Source organism: Corvus brachyrhynchos, unplaced genomic scaffold (assembly GCF_000691975.1).
Source record: "Corvus brachyrhynchos isolate BGI_N302 unplaced genomic scaffold, ASM69197v1 scaffold94, whole genome shotgun sequence".
NCBI classification, from domain to species: Eukaryota; Metazoa; Chordata; class Aves; order Passeriformes; family Corvidae; genus Corvus; species Corvus brachyrhynchos.
In genome coordinates this window covers 6355233-6375030 of record NW_008238330.1, presented here as the reverse complement: position 1 = coordinate 6375030, position 19798 = coordinate 6355233, and the positions used below count along the sequence as shown (strand labels likewise).

Genomic DNA, 19798 nt, shown 5'->3' with positions numbered 1-19798 from the left:
ACTCAAATTGGCAGAAACATAAATTGAAGCTTACAGCTTCAGTCTTCCCTGACTAGTGTTTTTGTTGTTGTATTTCTTGATTCCAAATTTCTAACAAAATCTTGTTAAAAGTTTCTTTTCAAGGACTTCAGGCTGAAGTTTAAAACCTGTATTCTGCTTTTTTCAGGCATCCTCCGTTTAGCATCTGGAGTGGTTGATTTGCTCCAGCATTATTTTCCAGAATCTTTTGATCGCCTTCCTCAGGACCGTGGTCTCTTTGATGGGCCGAAACCTACGGTCTTGGAGTCCTGCAGCGTTAGTGACCTTGCAATTCTGCTGAGGGGCAACAAAAGGAAAACACAATCCATAGAATTTGGGGCACATCAGGTTTGCTTTTCTAGGCTTTTTGCAGATTCTGCCAGTTCTGTTGCTAAATAATAATTTTGTATGAACTGCCCACAACTTTCTTTTTTAAGCCCTTGTCTCACTGATAAATCAGGCTTTTTAAACTTAGGAACCTTTTTTGTGTTGGTTTCTCTTTCTTTTTAATACGTCTGGTACTTTTTGTTCTTTTTTTGGCATGGGGTATTGTCTGACCTGTTCCTTTCTAACTCCAAATTTTCTTACACCAGATCTAAAACTGTCTGCACATACCACGCATTTGTCAGTCTTCTAGTGGCAGCTTTGTGACCTTTCTTGTGGAGTGTGCTGAAATATCTCTGTGAAATGTTGTCTGGTTTTGAGAAGGCTCTTGTATTATCATAATGTTTGTCTTTCTCTGTGCAACTGTTTTTTTTCCTTCTTTTTGTTTCCTAATATGGTTTTTTAATAATGTATTTTGTGGCAGGTGGTATTAGTGGCAAATGAAACTGCAAAGCAGAAGATACCTGAGGAACTTAGTTTGGCACTTGTACTGACAATTTATGAAGCAAAGGGCTTGGAATTCGATGATGTACTCCTTTACAACTTTTTCACAGATTCAGAGGTATTAAATTATTCACCATTTTCTGCATTTTTTCTAAAGTCGATCTTATTTGTAGTCTAATTGGTGTTGCAGCTGGGAAAGGATTCCCTCTTCTCTGAAAACAGAGGTCATAGGTTTATAAATTGAGAACATGTTTACTTAAGTGCTGCATTTTCCGCCAGGCTTACTGTTACAGTTTAAGGGAGAGCCTTGGGGTACACACAACATTGCACCCACACCCACACACATAGACACACACAGACACACACATACTTCTCCTGCACACCAAGACTACTGCTTTGCCCTCAGCCAGGAAAGTATTCCTTACTGAACACACCTGCAGATGCTCCATGTACCCCTGACTGAGTTGCTCTGCGATTAAACATTCAGTGTGAACAGCCCTGCTGCAGATGTCCTCTGCCTCTACCCCTCAAAACAGTGTCTCATGTGGTTTTCAGCAGATGAAAACCACTAGAAAACTGAGGGCAGCTTACTGGTGGCTCTTCACAGAGGTTAGTGAATGTTATGTGATGAGGGCAGAAGGAAGGAGCTTGAGGTAAATACTGGCTGTCATTTCTCAAAGTTAGATTTGGTTCTGGTGATGCAAGTTGTAATCAGAAAAACAACAAGCCATTTTTCAGAATTTAGCAGAATCACTTTAGCAGAGTTGAGTTGTGTAGAGCATTTTAGCTTAGACTAATGTATGTCAGGCCTGCAGAACTGTTTTCATACAATTCTTCCATGTTCCTGTGACTCATGAGTAATTGAGTTGATTTGAGCAGCTAAACAAGCAGTCAAGAAAGCAGCTCACCCTGAGTTTTTCTAATTTAAAAAAGCTGAATCTGTGAACCGTTGTAAGCACAGCAGTGTGGCTGTGTGCACTTTGTAAAGTGTTGGGTTTTCTTTTTATTTGTCTTGAAAATGAGATTTAAGAAGAGTCTTGTTTCAGGAAGCAGATGTGACTGAAGAATCTAGAAGGCAAAAAAGCCAAATCCCCAAAACACAGCAAGCTCTTGAGCAAACTGATATCTTTAGCTGGTTGTCACATTACAGTCTATGAGGGCTTAGGAATGTTTTCATTGTTGATTTTTTAAAATCTTAACTTCAAAATACATTTTGCAGGAAAGATTTCCTGCTTTTATCCCTCATGGGAAGACAGTTAACTTGTTTGGTGTTGCTCAAAGCTCAGAAATATATAGATTGTAAAAATGTTGTTATGGCGTTACCATGAGTATTTTTTATTTTGTGCCAGAAACTTGGCAGTATTTAATTGCATGTCAATTAAATACCAAAAGGGAGAAATGAACATAACTTAGAATATAGTCACGATTTAAAGGTTATTAGTTTTGCAGGGGATGAGGAACCTGCAGAATGGTGTGATCAGGAGCTGGCATTTCCAACATGTCATGAGAGTGCACAGCACTGATCTGCTGCCACACTTAACTTGTAGTTAAGGGTGTCTGTGCATATTTATAGACATCTTTCACATGTCTCTATGTTGGAGTCCAATATTTTCTGACCACGCTTTTTTAGACTTTCCCCATGAGTGGGTTTTTTTGCTCACCTCTGAGTGTTCTTACAAGAGGAGGTGTTGGCAGGTGCCATTCCACCCCCTGGCTGAGACCAGCACTACCAGTTACTGGTGTTCAACACCAAGCTTAATACATTCATCACATGAATGACCAGCCAGATCTTTTCTGGGAACCCTGAGGGTGAGAATATATGCCAGCATGGGATTTGTGTGGGTCTAACTCACCAAGCTTGTCAGTTTGTAGAGTCAAGGAGACTTAGTGGCTCCCCATCCTAACCTGCAGGCCAAGTTCTCTCCAGCGTATCTTAGATAGTTGTTTATATGCCTTGATGACCACCTGGTACAGACAAGTATCTCAAGCAAAGGTTGTGTTGAGATGAAGTTCAGCTTTCTTGATGAAAATTGCTGATCATTCTTTACATTCTACCCTGAGATAATTTTTTCCCCTAATCTCCTCCTCTAAGCCTCCTTGCCTTGTAGGGGTGAATAGGTCACAACATACAACCTTATCTTGTGCATATGTAGGCAGTAGTGGTTACTACAGACAAGTAAGCCTCATTCTCTTGATATTTCAGGCTAGCAAAGAATGGAAGATAATTTCTTCTTATAGTCCTGATCTGGATGTGCAAGTGGGAAGCAACTTGCTAATTGAAGTGCCATTAGAGGATGACAGTGGTATGCAGGAAAGGACTCCATTTAATGTAGAAATGTACAAGGTGAGTTTTTTGTTAACACTGGAAATGGGAAGGACAAATTAAATTCTTAAATCTTAAAAGTAGAGGGAAATTTCTTAAATCCTTTCATCCTGTAGTTCCGTGTTTATCGAGGTTGCTTCCCCTAAAATAACTATCTTTTTGATAGTTGTTCACATTTGTATAATATCATAGCAATAAAATATAATGTAATACTATACTGATTTTAAAAAAATAAGAGATTATTTGCAAATGTAGTTTGATTAGAGTACAAAAACCTGTGTCATAGAATTTTGGGTATATTTGCAGAACAACTGTGGTTAAAGCAAATAGTAAATCAGCTTGTCAATATTTATTATTACTGTAGTCTGGTTGCTGATTGGTGTCATTACCTTGAAATTAAGGAAGTTTCTTAGAATCTGGTGAGTCAGATATTTTCAGGATTAAATGGTAAATAAATAATTCTATGTGCCAGTGATTAGAAGGAAAATAGCCTGTCATACCTGCAGCTGATTTGTACCAGTGGTTGCTTGTAAGTTAGCTGGACAATGGCTTATGTAATTGAAATCCCATATTTAATATTTAGTCTTGCTTACTTAAAAGCACTTTCTTACTTGTTATTAATTCTGTATAAATTCTCTGTTTTCTTATAACTTCAAAGTATGTTTCTTTCTAGCAATTTAGCTCATCTGGTGTTTCATTTATTTAATTTAATTTTTTTGTTCTGCTTCAGATGCTGAATGGAGAACTCAAGCAATTGTATACTGCAATTACAAGAGCCAGAGTCAATCTTTGGATCTTTGATGAGGACCGTGATAAACGGGCTCCAGCTTTTAAGTATTTCATCAAAAGAAAATTTGTTAAGGTTGTCAAAACAGATGAAAAGAAAGGTAAAGTTGTCCTAAAACCTTCTTAAAAGACTGTCAAACAGGACAGCCTACTCATGCTTTCTTGCTTTTAGGCTGTGTAATAAAGAAGGTTAAATTCCTTGATCCTTCTAACGATGCGCATTGATAACTGCCCTTGCAAATTTCCACTTATTTCAGTGGATCTTAATTCTTTTGTTTCTAAAGATCAGTTGTATATGTTAGAGTATAACTTTATTGCTAACTCACTAATTTAAGTTTTCTTGTTGTCACAGGAGAAGAGTCAGTGATCCTTCAGACAGATCTGATCTTGTAATTAGTTTATTGAGTTCTAGCCAGTAAATTCAGATATGTAAAATATTCATTAAGTACAGATGAATTGGTGGTCAATACTCTACTTTTTACATAAGCCTGCTATACCTATCTTAAATGTTACACGCATGCAAAAATGTCATTTACCAGCCCGTTGGTTTCTGGTGTCAGGTAAGGGATCTCTCAGCCTTGAGGGGTGACCTTGAGAGGTGTTCCTACATAAAGGGAGATCAGGTCACTGCCGCTCAGCCAGTTACCGTGGAGAGAGCTCAATGGACCCTGATGGCTGCAGATATTTATAGCTTAAAGTGGTCAATTTGTAGTCAGATTTTCTGCTGAGTTAATGCAGCTTCAGCCACTTACCAGCCCAGTCTCCAGCCAGACTCTGGGATTTTTTGTGTTCTCACTGGTAGCTTCGCACAACAGTATTAACACACTTGACTCATAGTTACTGTTAGTGGTTTAAGCACAAATCATAGAACTTGGAACATTGTGAGATAATGCTTAGTTTTGGTACATGATAAGTGGTTTCTGTGGTTTATCCATTCTAACATAAAATGGTTGCCCCTGCCCTTGTAGACTTAGATGATAGCATGTTTGCTAAAACTTCAACCCCAGAAGAATGGATTGCACAGGGAGACTACTATGCCAAACACCAGTTCTGGGAGGTAAGAACATAATGTTTATTTGAAATAAGGATTCTTGCTTATTCTGAAACCTTATTATTTCCTCTGTCTGCATAAAATCATCTGTAAACCTTCAGTTGCTCTATAGCAGTCTGTCTTAGTTTGTGGTTTGTAGCTGTGTGTCTACTTGTAAATGACTTACAAGAAGTGAGCAGGAAGCGGAACCCTATTGTTTGTAATCTTAAATTCACTGCCCAGAAATTTGCAGTCCTATGAGGGAAAAACATTTTAATGCACACAAACAAAAGACAGTTGGAAAAACAATTATTAGTAACAATCAGAATTGACTGAAATGTGTGAATCTAAACCATGTTCTTGACAGTATCGTTGCACATACAGTAGGAAAATGAAAGCATTTTTTGGAAGTGTATTAATTTGGGTAGTAAAATGATGGTTTCATCCCCCTTCTGTTTAAAGAACATGGAGATTTTACAGTCTTTGGTTTCCTAGCATCCTAGTTAATACAGTCCACATATGGGATGACAGTTAATGGGATGGAAGCAAACTCAGTCAGGACAACAACATCAATTAAATATTCTGCAGGGGGATAAGGGATATCTCTAGATCAAATGCTCTTGTCAGTATGAGTAATTTTAACTTCCCAGACATCAACTGGGAAAATCATACAGCGGACACAAAGAGGTCCAGGAAATTTCAGGAGCATGTTGAAGACAACTTCTGGGTGCAAGTACTAAAGGAGCTGACTAAGGAGAGGTGACCTCCTGCGTTTGTTGTTTGTGAGGAGAGGCGTACTTGTGAGTAAAATGGTGACTTGTGTCTGTCTTGGTCACAGTGGCTACAAAGTAACTGAGTTTCAAATTGTTGTCTATAGAAGAAAAAGTCTTGCAAACCTTTGACCCTGGATATGGGGAGGGCAGACTTGTTCTCCGGAAGGAGCTAACTAGTAAGGTCCCTCGGGAATTCATGAATGCTAGGCACTTTTTAAGGGCCATCTCTGAAGAGTGCAGAAGCAGGAAATTCCAAAGTGTCAGTAGCCAAGCAAGTGTGGCAGAGTGGCTTGGCTGAATAGGAATCTTCTTCTTGAACTTAGGGGAAAAGGGAAAGTGTGTGGACATTGGAAGCAAGGGGAGGTGACACAGGAAGACAACAGAGATTCTGTTTGTCACTGTAGGGAGAAAATTTGCGTGGCCAAAGCTTGAATAGAGTTCAGGCTATCCAGCACTGTGAAAGACAACAAAACAGTTATTTTAAAACACATTAATAGCAGAAGAAGGATTGGACATAACATTGGTCCTCTACTTGATGAGGTCATTTACCTCACAAGAAGGGACATAGGCAAAGCAGAGACATTTAAAGCCTTCTTCACCTCTAACACTGGTGATGTGCTGAAACACTGTGACTTAGGGAATGATAAACTCCTAGCTGACTCTGCATTAGTTTGAGACTGCTGCAGCTGGATGCACATAAATCTATTGGGCTTGATGGGATTTGTTCCAGGTACAGAATGAGCTGGCCCATTTTATTGTAGGGCCCCTTTCCATTGTTTTTCAAAGGTCTTGGGAGTCTGGAGAGGTCCCAGTCCATTGGAAGCTGGCAAATGTCCCAGTTTTCAAGAAGGGTAAGAAGGAAGACCCTGGTAATTACAGGCCTTTCAGTATCACTTTGGTGCCTGGTAAAATTATGGAGGAGGTTATTCTGGGAGTTACTGAAAATAACACTTGAGAGACAATGCCATCATTAGTCATAGGCAGCATGGGTTCACTCTCAGAAAGTCCTACTTAACCAACTTTCCTTTTGTGACAAGGTCACTCATCTAGTTAACCAAGAGAAGCCAGTAGATGTGGTACATTTTGGTTTTAGCAAAGATTTTAATAGTTTCTCTCACAGTCACTCTTCATTCTGGATGAAATGTTCAGCACACAGCTAGACAAGTCCATAATACATTAGGTGAGAAACTGGTTGACAAGTCTGGCTCAAAGAGTTATAATAAATGGGGTTATCAAGTTGGGGGCCAGTCACTAGTTGGGATTCCCCAGTGCTCAATTTAGGGGCTAGTGCTCTTTAATGTTTTTATAAATGATTTAGACATAGGAATGGAGTGTACATTAAATATGTTTGCCACCAATACTAAATTGGGAGGACACTAAATTGGGAGGAGCTGTTGATTCTCTCAAGGGTGGTGAGGCCCTGCAGAGAGACCTTGACAAACTGGTGGGCTGTCACCAACCGTATGAATTTAACAAGTGAAGTGCTGGTTTCTGCACCTAGGATGGAGTAATCCTGGTTATACATTCAAATTAGGGAATGAGAGGCTGGAGAGCAGCCCCATGAAAAGAGATCTGTGAGTTTGGGTTGATGGCAAGTTGAATATGAGCCAGCAGTGTGCCCTGACAGTCAGAAAGGCAAACGGTGCATCAAATACAGCATTGTGAACCAATCAAAGGAGGTGGTTGTCCCTCTCTGCTCTGTGCTGATGCAGACTCACCTTGAGTACTTTGTGCAGTTTTGGGCACCACAATATAAGGACATCAGACTATTAGAGTGTGTCCAGAGGAAGGTGACCAAGATGGTGAAAAGTCATAGAATCATTGAATGGTTTGGTTTTGAGAGACCTCAAGAATCATGTAGTTCCAACCCCACTGCCATTGCCATGGGCCGCTCTAGAGGACACTTCTTAAGAAGAGCAGCTGAAGTCACTTGGCTTGTTCAGCTTGGAGAAGAGGTGGGTGAGGGGTAACCTCATCACAGTCTACAACTTCCTCAAGGGAAGTGGCAGAGGAGGAGGAGGTCCTGATCTCCTCTCTTTGGTGACCAGTGATAGGACATGAGGAAATGGAGTGAAGTTGCATCAGACAAAGATCAGATTGGACATAGAAAAGGGCTCTTCACTGAGAAAGTGGCCTGCCACAGGCACCCCAGGAAAGTGATAATGGCATTTAGCCATGAGTTCAGAGTTCCAGAAGCATCTGGATGACACTTTTAGTCATGTGGGTTTGTTGTAGGTAGTCCAGGAGGGAGCAGTAAGTTGGCCTCTGTGATCCTTCTAAGTCCCTTTCAATTTGAGATGTTCTGTGATTCTGTGAAATAAAATTGTAGATACTTTTTTGATCATGGCAGAGGGAAAGCTTCTGTGTTTTGCTGGTAACAACATATAATTCTTTGAAGGGAAAATAGATATTTATAACAAGGCAAAACCCCAAAATAATCAGCTGCTACTATACAGACAGTCTTTATTTCCCCTTGAAAATAAAAGGCAATTTCCTAAATGGACAGAAAAGAGTTTAGATAAAAAACTCACTCAGCTAAAAAAAAATTAATCTTGAAATCTGAAATGCATTACCTATATTATCTGCTAATCTGTTTTCTTTATAACCCTGATCTTTGCTTGTCAATGCTACCTTAAGAAGACATTATCTGATGACTTTGGCAGTTCTAAGAGTGGCTTGCAATGTGCAATTTCCAAACAGAAGCAACACTAAATTAATGGATAGAATAAAGAAATCATGGTGTTGCAGAATAAGCAGGATGATAATGAAGCAAAGCTCGCTAGGAGCATGGCAACTCCTGGTGTTTCTGTTTAGTTTTCACAGAAAGAGCCCAGTATGATAAAAGCATTGAGTAAATGTTCCTTGCTGTTGGATTTCACTTGCACATGTTGGTTTTCTTCACTTTTATTAATATGGGGCAGCTGCCTGGTGACTTACCAGTTAATGGTTTAGGCTATCCTTCAAATTGCATATGGTATTAGTTCTATCAGCTTACCAGGAATTCTGCTTTCACTACTTCCATGGACAATATTGTAATTAATATTCTAATTTTGCTAATCGCATGTGGACTGACTTCAAAGCTTTTCTTTTTGTCCTAAAAATATACCACAATGTTTTACCTTTTCCTTTTTCCAGGCACCCTGCCAGTCTTTCTGCTTTCCATTACAGTGACTGTAAAATTAAGTATTGCTTTTATGTGATAAGCCATGGGCTGGATGCACATCTGTGAATGCTGTGTGTGATTTCACCCCAGGTGGCTGCCAAATGTTATCAAAAGGGAGGAGCAGCTGAGAAGTCAAAACTGGCCCTGACGCACGACGCTGTTCTCAAAGTGCACGCGAAGAAAGCCAGCCCAAGGTAAGTGTCAGTGCAGCCGAGCGAGTGCCACTCTGTGGTGCCAGACCCCTTTGGGGTGCAGGGGGCGAGATTCACACCACAGCTGTGGGACCGGACCGGAGACATCGGAGAGCAGTGCAGGAGGGGTGTCTTTATGTGTCTGTGGGTTGCAAAAGAGATTTAAGAAATTGGAAGGTCTCTCGCACAATAGGATCCAGGGCACTGCTCCCTGTGGAGAGTAGGAAGAGCTGTCTGAATGAAATGTGGCCCTTGCAAGGGCTTACTGGTTGTGTGAGAGAAAAGCAACAGGATTTGCATTATGTCAAGAGGTTTTATGTCCTTAGATATGGATAGAAGAGCATATGCCATCAGCAGTGCTCAACTTCGGTTAATCCCACTGCATATTCACTCAACAAAGAAGAAGGAATGGTGGTGTACATTGGGGAAGAAAAGCTGCTAGCAAAAGTGAGCTTTGGGTAAAATTAGTGTTACAGTCAATTTAAACTAAACAAGCTGAACTAGATCTGAACCATAGGACAGTTTTAAAGGAACAGATTTTGAGATGAATCATTTAGTTCATGATTTCAGCTAAGTAAAATAGCTCAAGGATTTGACAGGGGAGAGAGTTTGCAGTTTCCTGAAGAGGCTTGGAAACTCTTTGGGACTCATCTCAAATAAGACAAGAAAAAACTTAATGGAGAAAGATCTAGACCGAAGTGAATCAGTTCCTGCTCCTGCTGGGGAGACCAGAAGCTAGCAGTGATAGCAGAAGGGGAAAGGAATGACTAGATCAAAGGAAGCTGGCACACAAGGGGGAAGAGGGAAGGTCTGAAGAAATGCTGTTACTGGAGTTAGTTGAGATTTTATCTTCCTTAATTACATGCTTTATGTTAGTGGCCTGGGTTAAAAGTATAAGGATGCTCATAAAATTTCATGGTTGTAGAGAAATTGTTGATGGGACTGATAAAACTTTTTGTCAGTTCCCTGTATGCTGGGGTGCTTGTCAACTGCGTAAAATTTGAGGAGAAGGAATTTGATGTATTAGGATATGTTGACAGAACATATGTAATAATGAAGCTGCCAAAGTTGATTTTTTTTAATAGAGGTATTAATGCTGGTGTAAAAAGCTTAAGTAAAGTAAGCTTCTAAAGTAAGCTTAAGAAGTAAAAAGGAGGTATTAATGCTGGTGTAAAAAGCTTAAGTAAGATCTTCATATGAAATGTTCTGTACAGTTCTGATTCTCCAGGCTTGGTGCTTAACAGCAGAAAGGAGAGAAAAAGTTAAGAAAAGAGAAGCAGTACAAAATCACAGTACTATACATTACTTAAAAAAACCTCAAAAGAATCTGCCAGAGCAGTCATATTTTGGAACAGATTTCTGGACAGAACAGTGTCATCCCAAAATATAACTAATTGTAAGATCATAACTCATCAGGTAATGTGTGAAGAATAATGTGTGATGTCAGTGTTGGTTGGATTCAGTGAAGATCACATGATCCTAAACTTAATTTGGATGTTAGTGGTAATTTTCTCTTACTTTCTACAGGGAGAAACAGATGGAATATATGACATTGGCTAAAACTTACTTGGAATGTGGAGAACCAAAACTATCACTAAAATGTCTGATTCAATCAAAAGAGTTCCGTCTTTGTGCAGAACTGTGTAAAAAATTAGGAAAGGTATTAAATCCTCACCTTTTCACTTTCCTTTTCCTACAGCTTGTTTTCCTCTCCTATTACTCAGAAAGTATTAGTATCTTTTTGTGTCACGGTAATAGCTGAATGAAACAAGCTCTTTAAGCTGGGCTGTTCGAAGAGAATCATTTGTCAGAGAATAGGCAGAAGAGGAATGAAGTGGAGAACGATGCAATTATGAAGGCTGGCTTTATTTCTTTGGCTTTCCTCAAACACCATCATCAGTCATTTGCAGTCAAAAGTTAGTGAAATGACTGATGTCCTGAAACTTAAGCTGTTGCTTCATTCAGTACTCTGATGATACTGAAACTTCACTGATTACAGCCATTTAAATGGAACCTTAAAACTTGGAAGTATTAGTGTGTTAACAATATGTAATATTTTTTATTTGCAGTGTATTTCCACTAAAAGAATGTAAAATAAATGTTCCCATATATTTGAAGTTCAAGGTACAAGGCTAGGGTTCTCATTCTGCATCCATAACTGTTTTAATTTAGTACTATCCATTCTGACAAATTTGTAAAGCATCAGAAGCATGTGTGGTGTTTTCTAACAACAGGCAGAGCTGGGTAGATAGAATTATTTTGAAAATCCTGTATAATACCTTTCATTTTACACTCTAGTTTTTCAGACACAAATATTTTGAGTTTTTTCTAAAATATTTTGAAGTTTTAGTGATGGTTACTTTAACAAGTATTTGATTACATTCAGATAGTTTAATTACACTTTATTAAAGTGTACTTCTTAATGAGACACATGATGGAATGACAAGATTTATTCTGTTCCTATAGTTTTGACTGTTTACAGCACTTCAGTTTCATTACTGACTTCTGCATTGCAGATGAAAGATGCTGCAGTTTACTATCAGAAAAGCCAGTGCTACAAAGAAGCATCTGAATGTTATGAACTAATTGAGGAGTTTGATCTGGCCATTAAAATGTATTGTCGGGAAGAACTCTATGAAGAAGCAGCAAAGGCCGTTGAAAGGTGTGTCTTGCAAGATGGTATTGGAATATAATTATCTTTTCCATTTCCAAATTCCATATAATGCAGCTGGTTCACTGGGAAATTTTCAGAAGGGTTTTGTCTGCTGACTTTGTTTTACATAAATCCTTTGTGATGTACCTTTAGTAATGGTAGCTGCTTTTTTGAAGGATTAAAGCTTCTTTAATATGTAAAGATTGTTTGATGACCAAAAAGTTCAAGCATTAAAGGCACTTTACCAACTAACAAGTTTTTAAATCAGCCCCCCAAACCATTCATGCAAATTTATCAGCATAGACACAAAAAATCTGCACTCTGAAGTTTATCATGAGAAGATGATAACAAAAAGCTAACGATAATTTACTCACCCAACAGGAAAAAATTACTCGTTCTCAGCTTGCAGGAGAGACTATTTCACAAAACTGGCTTAGGGGATACCTTAATAATTTTACATCAGCCATTAACAATGAATTACTGAATATTCTAAAGTGCATGTTACGAAAGATGCAACCAGGTGTTTTGCTCAGACACTCAATAAGCTACAAAGTATATGCAGATACGTACAACAGACTTGAAAGAATTCTCTCTAAACTGACAAGTTTATGTAAATTTTACAGAATATTGTATATATTGACCCATGGAGAATTCGCTGAAACTCATATTTATTTATAAATGGAAGATTAACACTGATAAAATGTGTTAAAACAATTTTTACATTGATTTGACAGTGTGGAGAATGCTTCACTAATGCTGTAAACCTTGTGATCTTGTTTGTGCCAGAAGTTTTAATAATCGTGATTCTGACAGCCTCATGTTGTAATTAATTTCCTTCTGTAGATCTTCTAAGATGATGTGATCCTCTTTTGCCTGGCTGGCATATCACATGAAACAGTTGGCCTTTTTGAAGGAAGGGCTTCTAGGAGCAACTGTTTGTTTAATGGTTCTTTTTTCTATTGCAGTGCTTTTTTTTTTGTCTAGATTTTTCATCTGTGGTAGTAAATTGATGTATCTGTATTTCAGATATGAAGATACATTGAATGCAAAAGGACAAATGGTTTCCAAACTCTCCTGTACAGCAAATCAGTTGTACTTGGAAGCAGCTGCAAAGTACCTGAGTATGAACAGGACTGAGGAAATGATGCAAGTCCTCTCAAAACTTGATATAGAGGATCAACTTGAGTTTCTGAAGTCTCGTGGATGCTTGCACCAAACAGCAGACTTACTGAAAAGGAAGGATCGCCAGGAGGAGGCTGCAAAGTTGATGAAACAACACGGGTTTGTTCTGGAAGCAGCCAACCTCACGGCTATAAAAGAGTTTCGTGCATCGTGTTTGCTTGCTGAAGCGCGTGCCAGGCTGAGTCGTGGTTCAGAATTACACCTGGGGAATGTGGAGAGCATCCTAAGAGAAGCCCTCGAACTCTGTGAACAAACCAGGCAGAAGTCTGGCATTGCTGAGGCTGTGTTTTTGCAGGGAGCTCTGAAAGGAGACTTCAAGAAGCTGAGCAATGCGTACAGTCAGTTCCTATCTCTGAATCACTCTGCTGGTGCAGTTGAAGCTCTCTTTGCATTATGTCGCTGCAGCACTCCTAGTCAGAACATCCTCTTCATGGCAGCACCTGGCTTAATGGCTCTTCTGAGTCTTGTTAGCGGTCTGAATAAAGCAGCCACCAATGCAGAGAAAGATATGGTGAAGTTATGCTTTGCCTATTTTGGGATTGTCCCAACAGGTGACAGTTGCCAGGTGTCTCAGAATGAAGCTGAACCCATTCTCAAGTTTTTGTTAGACAAGCTAAGTCTAAAAGAGAGGAAGGCAAAAGGTGATTTCTCAGTAAGCACAGAGAAAGTAAAATCAGCTTTGAAGCAGCACTTGTTAAGCAGGTTGTGCTTTATCACACGTGAGTTACTGAGCAGGAAGTACCCTGATATTTGTATGAAGTTCATTGCCGGATTGAACTGTGAAGATGAAACCTGTGAGGGTTACCACAAGCCCTTGTTGCGCCATGAAGCAAAGACAATATTTCAGTGTAAAATGCATCTGGTGGCAATAAATGGACTGTTGTTGGAAGCCACATGCACTTTCCCTAAAGAGCTACTGAATCAGTGCAAAAGCTTCAAGGACATTTTGACTTCTGACATATATGCATCATGTAAATCCCTCCTAGGAATGTTTTTTCCTAATCATTTTCATTTGAGAATACTGTCTGAGAACCCAAAGGCATGCAAAGAAATATTGCAATTCAGTAGTATTATTTCCAAACCTTGTAGAGAGATGTTGAAGAAGTACATCACATATAAGTTTACTAATGAAGACACTGCAGCCAGAAGAGAATCAACTGACTTGTGGCTAAGTGCCATGAAAGTTCTTATCTTATCTTCAGGATATCCTGGAGAATTTGAGAAGCTTCTTTTTAAAGAAGAGGATGATTATAACAAAGAGCTAAAGTTTGCTTTGGCACAGGCAAAAAGTTCCCCAAAGAATAAAGGCCAGGGAGAAAAGACCAAAGGAATAGAAGGCAGACATGGTATGTTGCTACCTGACAAAAATGCTGAAAATGCAGGAAGAACACACTTGTGCTTCATTCGACTTCTTGAAAATTCACTTGAGCAATTCTATGTTCACAAGAACCCGGAAAACTGTAAAAGATTTTTTTTCCGTTTCATGAATGTCCTGATCAAGAAATGCACAAGATACCTGATTCCAAGCATAGGAAATACGGTGATGTTGTTGGAATTCCAGTATATTCTCTGCTGTGCTGTCCTGATGCGACTCTCCAAGAACATTATTCTCAGCCTTCCAAAGAGTTACATTGCTCTCCTTTATTACTGGGACTTTTTGTTCAGACGCAAGGACCATTACAAAGAACTTAAAGACACATTTTCTATTATACAGGAGTACAGACCAAAGGACACAAATGCAGCTGTATACCGTTTCAGATCTCATCTCTGTTACCTATCAGAAGTCTTGTGTGGTGTTCATGGAAGGTTCAATGTCCTCCTGGATGCATTCAGGGATCCCAACTGCATAACTTCAGGGGAGGCTGAGCGGACAGTAGTGCTGTGCTTAGTGATGTTACTGAATGCTGACCAGGTGCAGAGTTCTAAAGATAGATCCCTCTTACGCCACCTCTTTCCTGCAATCAAGGCGATGCTGGAATCAATGAGAAAAGCCTCTCCCTCTAAAGTACCTGGAAGATTGCTGAGGGTCGTGGAACAAGTGAGTGATGCTACACATGTAAGAGAAGTTGCTGCAGGCCTGCAAGAGCTGCTGACAGAGCGAGATGAAGAGCACTTGGTTGACTGCCGCTGGAAGTCAGACACTGCCTACACTCAGGGGCATTCACCTATACGGGGCATCCAGTATGAACGCGTAAACCTTGACAGATTTATAACCTCTTTGGATGAAACAGAATATGCTGATGAGCTGGAAGAGGAATTTGAAGAGGTTCATTGCTTAGAGGACCAAAAAGATCCCCTGGAAGTCATTGCACTCAGCAAGCAACAGAAGCAAGAGCAGAAAGCATCTGCTCAACGCCAGCTGTATCGTGTGTTCCATTTCATTTCTCTATACATGAAGTGGAAAAGGAAGGCCCGCTCCAGAGTTCATCCTGTTGCAATGAAAGAAGAGGAATTTTTATCAGAGATATTCAAAAGAGCAGATATTGACCAAACCCAGTGTGACCTCTGTGGAGTCAGATTCATCCAGAGCTCTGAGAACTATTTCAGCCGGTCAGAAAGCATGGAGGCAGACACTTCTGAACCTCTGACACCAACAGAGAACAGTGGGGAAGAAAAGTTGCATGCAGAAGGAAATGCAATTTCTGTGGCCAATGAGGCCTACATGGAGCACAGAAACACAGAAGAACACACAAATAACCATGCTGCCTACAGACACTATGCCGAGTTTTTCAGAACAAAGATAGATCCAATAATACATGATGGACTGGAAGTAGCGGAGGCCATTAGAGAAAGGGGTTACACCCGAGACGGTTTGGCATATAAAGAAGGTTCCAACTTATGCCAGAGGAAAATCAAAGAGAATATTAAAAAAATTTCAGATGCAGTAGAGGAAATATATGAGAAAAAAGCCTGGGCTAAAGGTAGGACCTTTCCAGTTTTCTTTAAACAATTTAATATGTAATTTTTTGGCCAGACCTCTAGACCTGACAAAACTCTGTTTGAAAATCTTAATGTGGTCAAGAGAAAGGTACTTCAGGTAGCTGAGGGAAAGAAGAACTGAGAGAGCTGGAAATACTGAAAATGTATTCTAAGCTCTTACAACTTAATAAATTACATAGTACAGGTAAAGTGAATAGTAGTGATTTTTTATAGGTAGTAAAGTGAATTTTAACCACATGGTCAGGTGTACTGTGTTCTCTGAACGTACATAGTTTTACAGCAACTTCGCATTTTTACTGACAGGTCATCTTTACTAATTTTTCTACTGTTTCTACTGTTTCCTATTTACTTCTTCCAGGCACAGTAATTTGGATATGCAGGGGTAGTAGCATGGTGGGAGTACTTGGAGTCTTTGACTAAGGGTATCACTGACTATTCTGCCCTTGAACTTGTAATTTTGCTAGGGCTGAACAGACATGGATACTTGACTACAAATCTGTGGTGTGTCAGGTACTCAAAGGCCACCCTGGTATTAAAAAGTTCAGTAAATTACGGTGCTTGAGGTACATATTTTGATATTAGATTCCCCCGCCTTATATGCTTAAAGCATTATTCTATGCTGATTTTTGCAAGCAAAATTGAATTACTGAATGAGTGGCCTAGAAGCAAAATTGTTTGGTGTACTTACTTCAGGAAAGTGACAACTTAAATCATAACATTGTTACTGGCTTCAGTTGTAGAAATCCACCAGTCCTGTCAAGTTGTCATTTTGCCTGTGATGTCTGACAGTAGTGAAAACCTGTAGTATTTGATATGTTCATCAGCTCTGATCAGTGAAATACGTTAAATAGTAACTAAATGTTAGGTTGTGCTCGTCACGTGTAAGCTTTATCTTTAGTCCTAGTGGAAAGTTTTACATATGGATGAAGTCCATGAAGTTTTGCTTATTGTTTACTTGGCTTTCTGCTCAGTGAACCATGATAGTGATGAATAAGAGATGTAGTAGGCTTAATTAGGTAATGGTGGATTTCGTTATGACAATTGCTTGATGAATGTTACCTTGTTCTTACGCTCAGTGAAAATATATATACAGAAATTATATAAGTCTCTGAGATTACTTTTTCCTCTCTTTATAACAGGCATTTTTCAGGTTCTTAATGGTGCAGTTCAGCAAAAGCTGCAACATCTCAGGTCCATGTTTGATTTGTATAATTTCAGAGAGATAACAAAAGTCAAGAACTTTAATACCCAAAAATAAAGTAGAATGTTTTCAGGATTCAGATGTAACTCAAAAAGGGCAGCACAAGGATGTAGAACTTCTCTTCTGACAGTGCTAGTAATGCTGATTGGAATGGGGAGTAATACATGCATGATCTTCATCCACACTAGTGAAATATGCCCCGTATGAGATCACTGGCGACCGTGACTTCTGGGTTTGCAGCATCATCATCCAACATGGCTCTGTGTAATGTCATTTTGTGCTTGACCTGTAGCTGCTGTCCATTTCTCAGCTAAGTGTTCTCACAGAATGTTAACTGTGCTCCATTACAGCTGAAGAAGTAATAACCACACACGCCAACAAATTGGTTGGCACCATTGATGACGCTCGTAAGTGGCTGAAGCAAATGGACTCTCACAGGATAACAGAAGAAGGTATGTTTTAAAACTGCACAGCTTTCTGGGCCCACTACTGAACAGTAGTGGTCTCTAAGCATCACTTCAGTCTCCCTGTCAGCAGCATTGCAGATATTCGCTGACCTTTGAGAGGCAGCCCCACAGGGGCCCTCTGGGAAGCATGAGATAACCAGGCTTTCCTCAGTGGCTCTTCAAAACAGGGCAGCTGGTTGCAGGGCGACCAGAGTGGAGCAAGCCTTCTCGCTGGCCCTCGGTGGATCCCAGCTTGTGTTTGTTTCTTTTATTTTCACTTGCATTTCTCTTGGTTTCGTACAAAAAGTAGCATACATTGATGCAGTCTATTGCATCACAGATCTCTGAGGGCATGTTTAAGACTTCCTTGTGCCTCCCTGAATGTTCAGGTTTAAACATATGTTTAGGTAGTGGGATTACAACAATTGCAGAAACAGGCAGCAATGAAGTGATCAGACTTAAAAAAATGGACCATATGTAAAGCATTAAAGTAGCTCAATTTTAGAAAAATTGGTTGTGATTAAAGCCTTGTGTTGCATCTTCTTATTCCAGCAGATATGGGTAATAAGACTGGAGGTGCTCTTGTAGTCCCAAAAGCAGCCTTAGAGTCTGTCTTGAAAGTCAGCAAGCAAATGTAGTGTCTGCTGAAACGGAATCTTGAGAGAGAGATGAGACAAACTTCTTAGAAAAGTCAAAGGAAATAACAATAGAAACAGATTATCAGTGTGAAAATTAATTAGTAGTACAGCAAGTGTCTTAGCAGTTGCTGCTTCCTTGCAGAGCTCTTAAGCACATTGTCATATTAAGCTAAATACTTCTTAAACATGATTATGCACATATGAAGGTATATTGCTGACATATAAAATAGCAATGGCATAGCTTGTCATGCTGTTAAGAGCAAAAAGTGTTGGGGTTTTCCATTCTGCATTAATTTATTGTTTTTAATATAGGCTTGGTGCATGATAAAGACTTGGAAAATGAAGTGGAAGATGAAATTATGGCTTTTGAAGAACTTGTCCATAAAAAAATCTCAAGGAAGAAAGGAAGACATGGGAAACTATAATTTGAAAAATTATTCCAGATGGCTATTTTATCCTCTTAACAATCTAAGTTTAGAATGAAAAAATTTTTTAAAAAATAGTGGGATGGGATCAGAAGTGGGAAGAATCTGAAGAAAAAGAGCAGCTTATGCTGTGTTTTGTTTTGGGTTTTTTTTATTGCTTGTATTGTGTCAGAATAATTACCTATGTTATGATAATGTAATTGTTAAAACCTATGACTGGACCAATTTCCTTTCAAACCTGTGTGGTAGCTTAAAAGTAACAAAAGCCAAAGAAACAAGCAAGTAGAAAAAAATATTAATGTTCTGACTTATCTCAGGGGTATTTTTCCGCTCAGTCTTTTTTTTCTTCTTCCTTGTAAACTTGCATCATCATTCTTCTGAGCTGGAATCCTCAGAAAAATTGATTGATAGTTTCTCTGATTTTGAGTGTCCTGGTATGTTTAGAACTTTTTGAGTCTTCAGGTGAGATACTTACAGTATCCCTCTTTTCTATTTTTATAGACAAGAAATCTCTAAACACATTCATATTTCTGACAGTGTATATTCTTCTGATTAGATAGGTATGAAAGTTAAGGGTTGTCTTATTTGATAAAGTTTTGATATAAACTTCTACCTGTACCTGTTGAAAAAATGGATAATCTTAATTTCAAAGAACGTTACACATTTTTAGTGCTTTATAATTGTAAGGTTTAATTGATACATTTTTGTAATGTATGATGTTTTTATAAAACCTATAAAATTTTTAAAATCACTTGATCTTGTCTTATTTTTTGAATGCTTTCCAAAAGCCGTATGAGTGGGATTTGTAAATTGGGTCCAGAATATCAGTTTGTTCTGATGGGATCTCAGTGGATCTCCAGCATACTGTAGTGTGCTGGTTTTGGCTGGGATAGAGTTATTTTCTTCCTAGTAGCTGGTATAGTGCTGTGTATTTGAATTTAGGATGAGAATAATGTTGACAACACACAGATGTTTTGGTTGTTGCTGAGCAGTGCTTACTGTAGGTCAAGGACTTCTCGGTTTCCTGTGCTCTGCTAGAGAGCAGGTGCACAAGAAGCTGAGAGGGAGCATGGCCAGGACAGCTGGCCCCAACTGGACAAAGGGACACATTCCACAGCACAGAAACATCTTCTCAGCACATGAACTGGGAGGAGGTGGATGGGACGGGCTGATCACTGCCAGGGAGGGGCTGAGCCTCAGT

General features: G+C 39.2%; 1 protein-coding gene across 1 annotated transcript in view; it reads left to right on the top strand.

Moving 5' to 3' along the window:
* The window catches only part of TRANK1 (tetratricopeptide repeat and ankyrin repeat containing 1), a 51457-nt gene extending 32109 nt beyond the window's left edge, over window positions 1–19348 (top strand). The window contains exons 14-24 of the mRNA XM_017734423.1: window positions 167–366; window positions 827–964; window positions 3050–3190; window positions 3900–4056; window positions 4924–5012; window positions 9012–9115; window positions 10640–10772; window positions 11629–11774; window positions 12792–15868; window positions 17439–17540; window positions 18485–19348. Coding sequence (XP_017589912.1) covers window positions 167–366; window positions 827–964; window positions 3050–3190; window positions 3900–4056; window positions 4924–5012; window positions 9012–9115; window positions 10640–10772; window positions 11629–11774; window positions 12792–15868; window positions 17439–17540; window positions 18485–18597 — 4400 coding nt within the window. The 3' untranslated portion in view covers window positions 18598–19348. The remainder of the gene's footprint in view (window positions 1–166; window positions 367–826; window positions 965–3049; window positions 3191–3899; window positions 4057–4923; window positions 5013–9011; window positions 9116–10639; window positions 10773–11628; window positions 11775–12791; window positions 15869–17438; window positions 17541–18484) is intronic.
* Window positions 19349–19798: the final 450 nt, after the last annotated feature.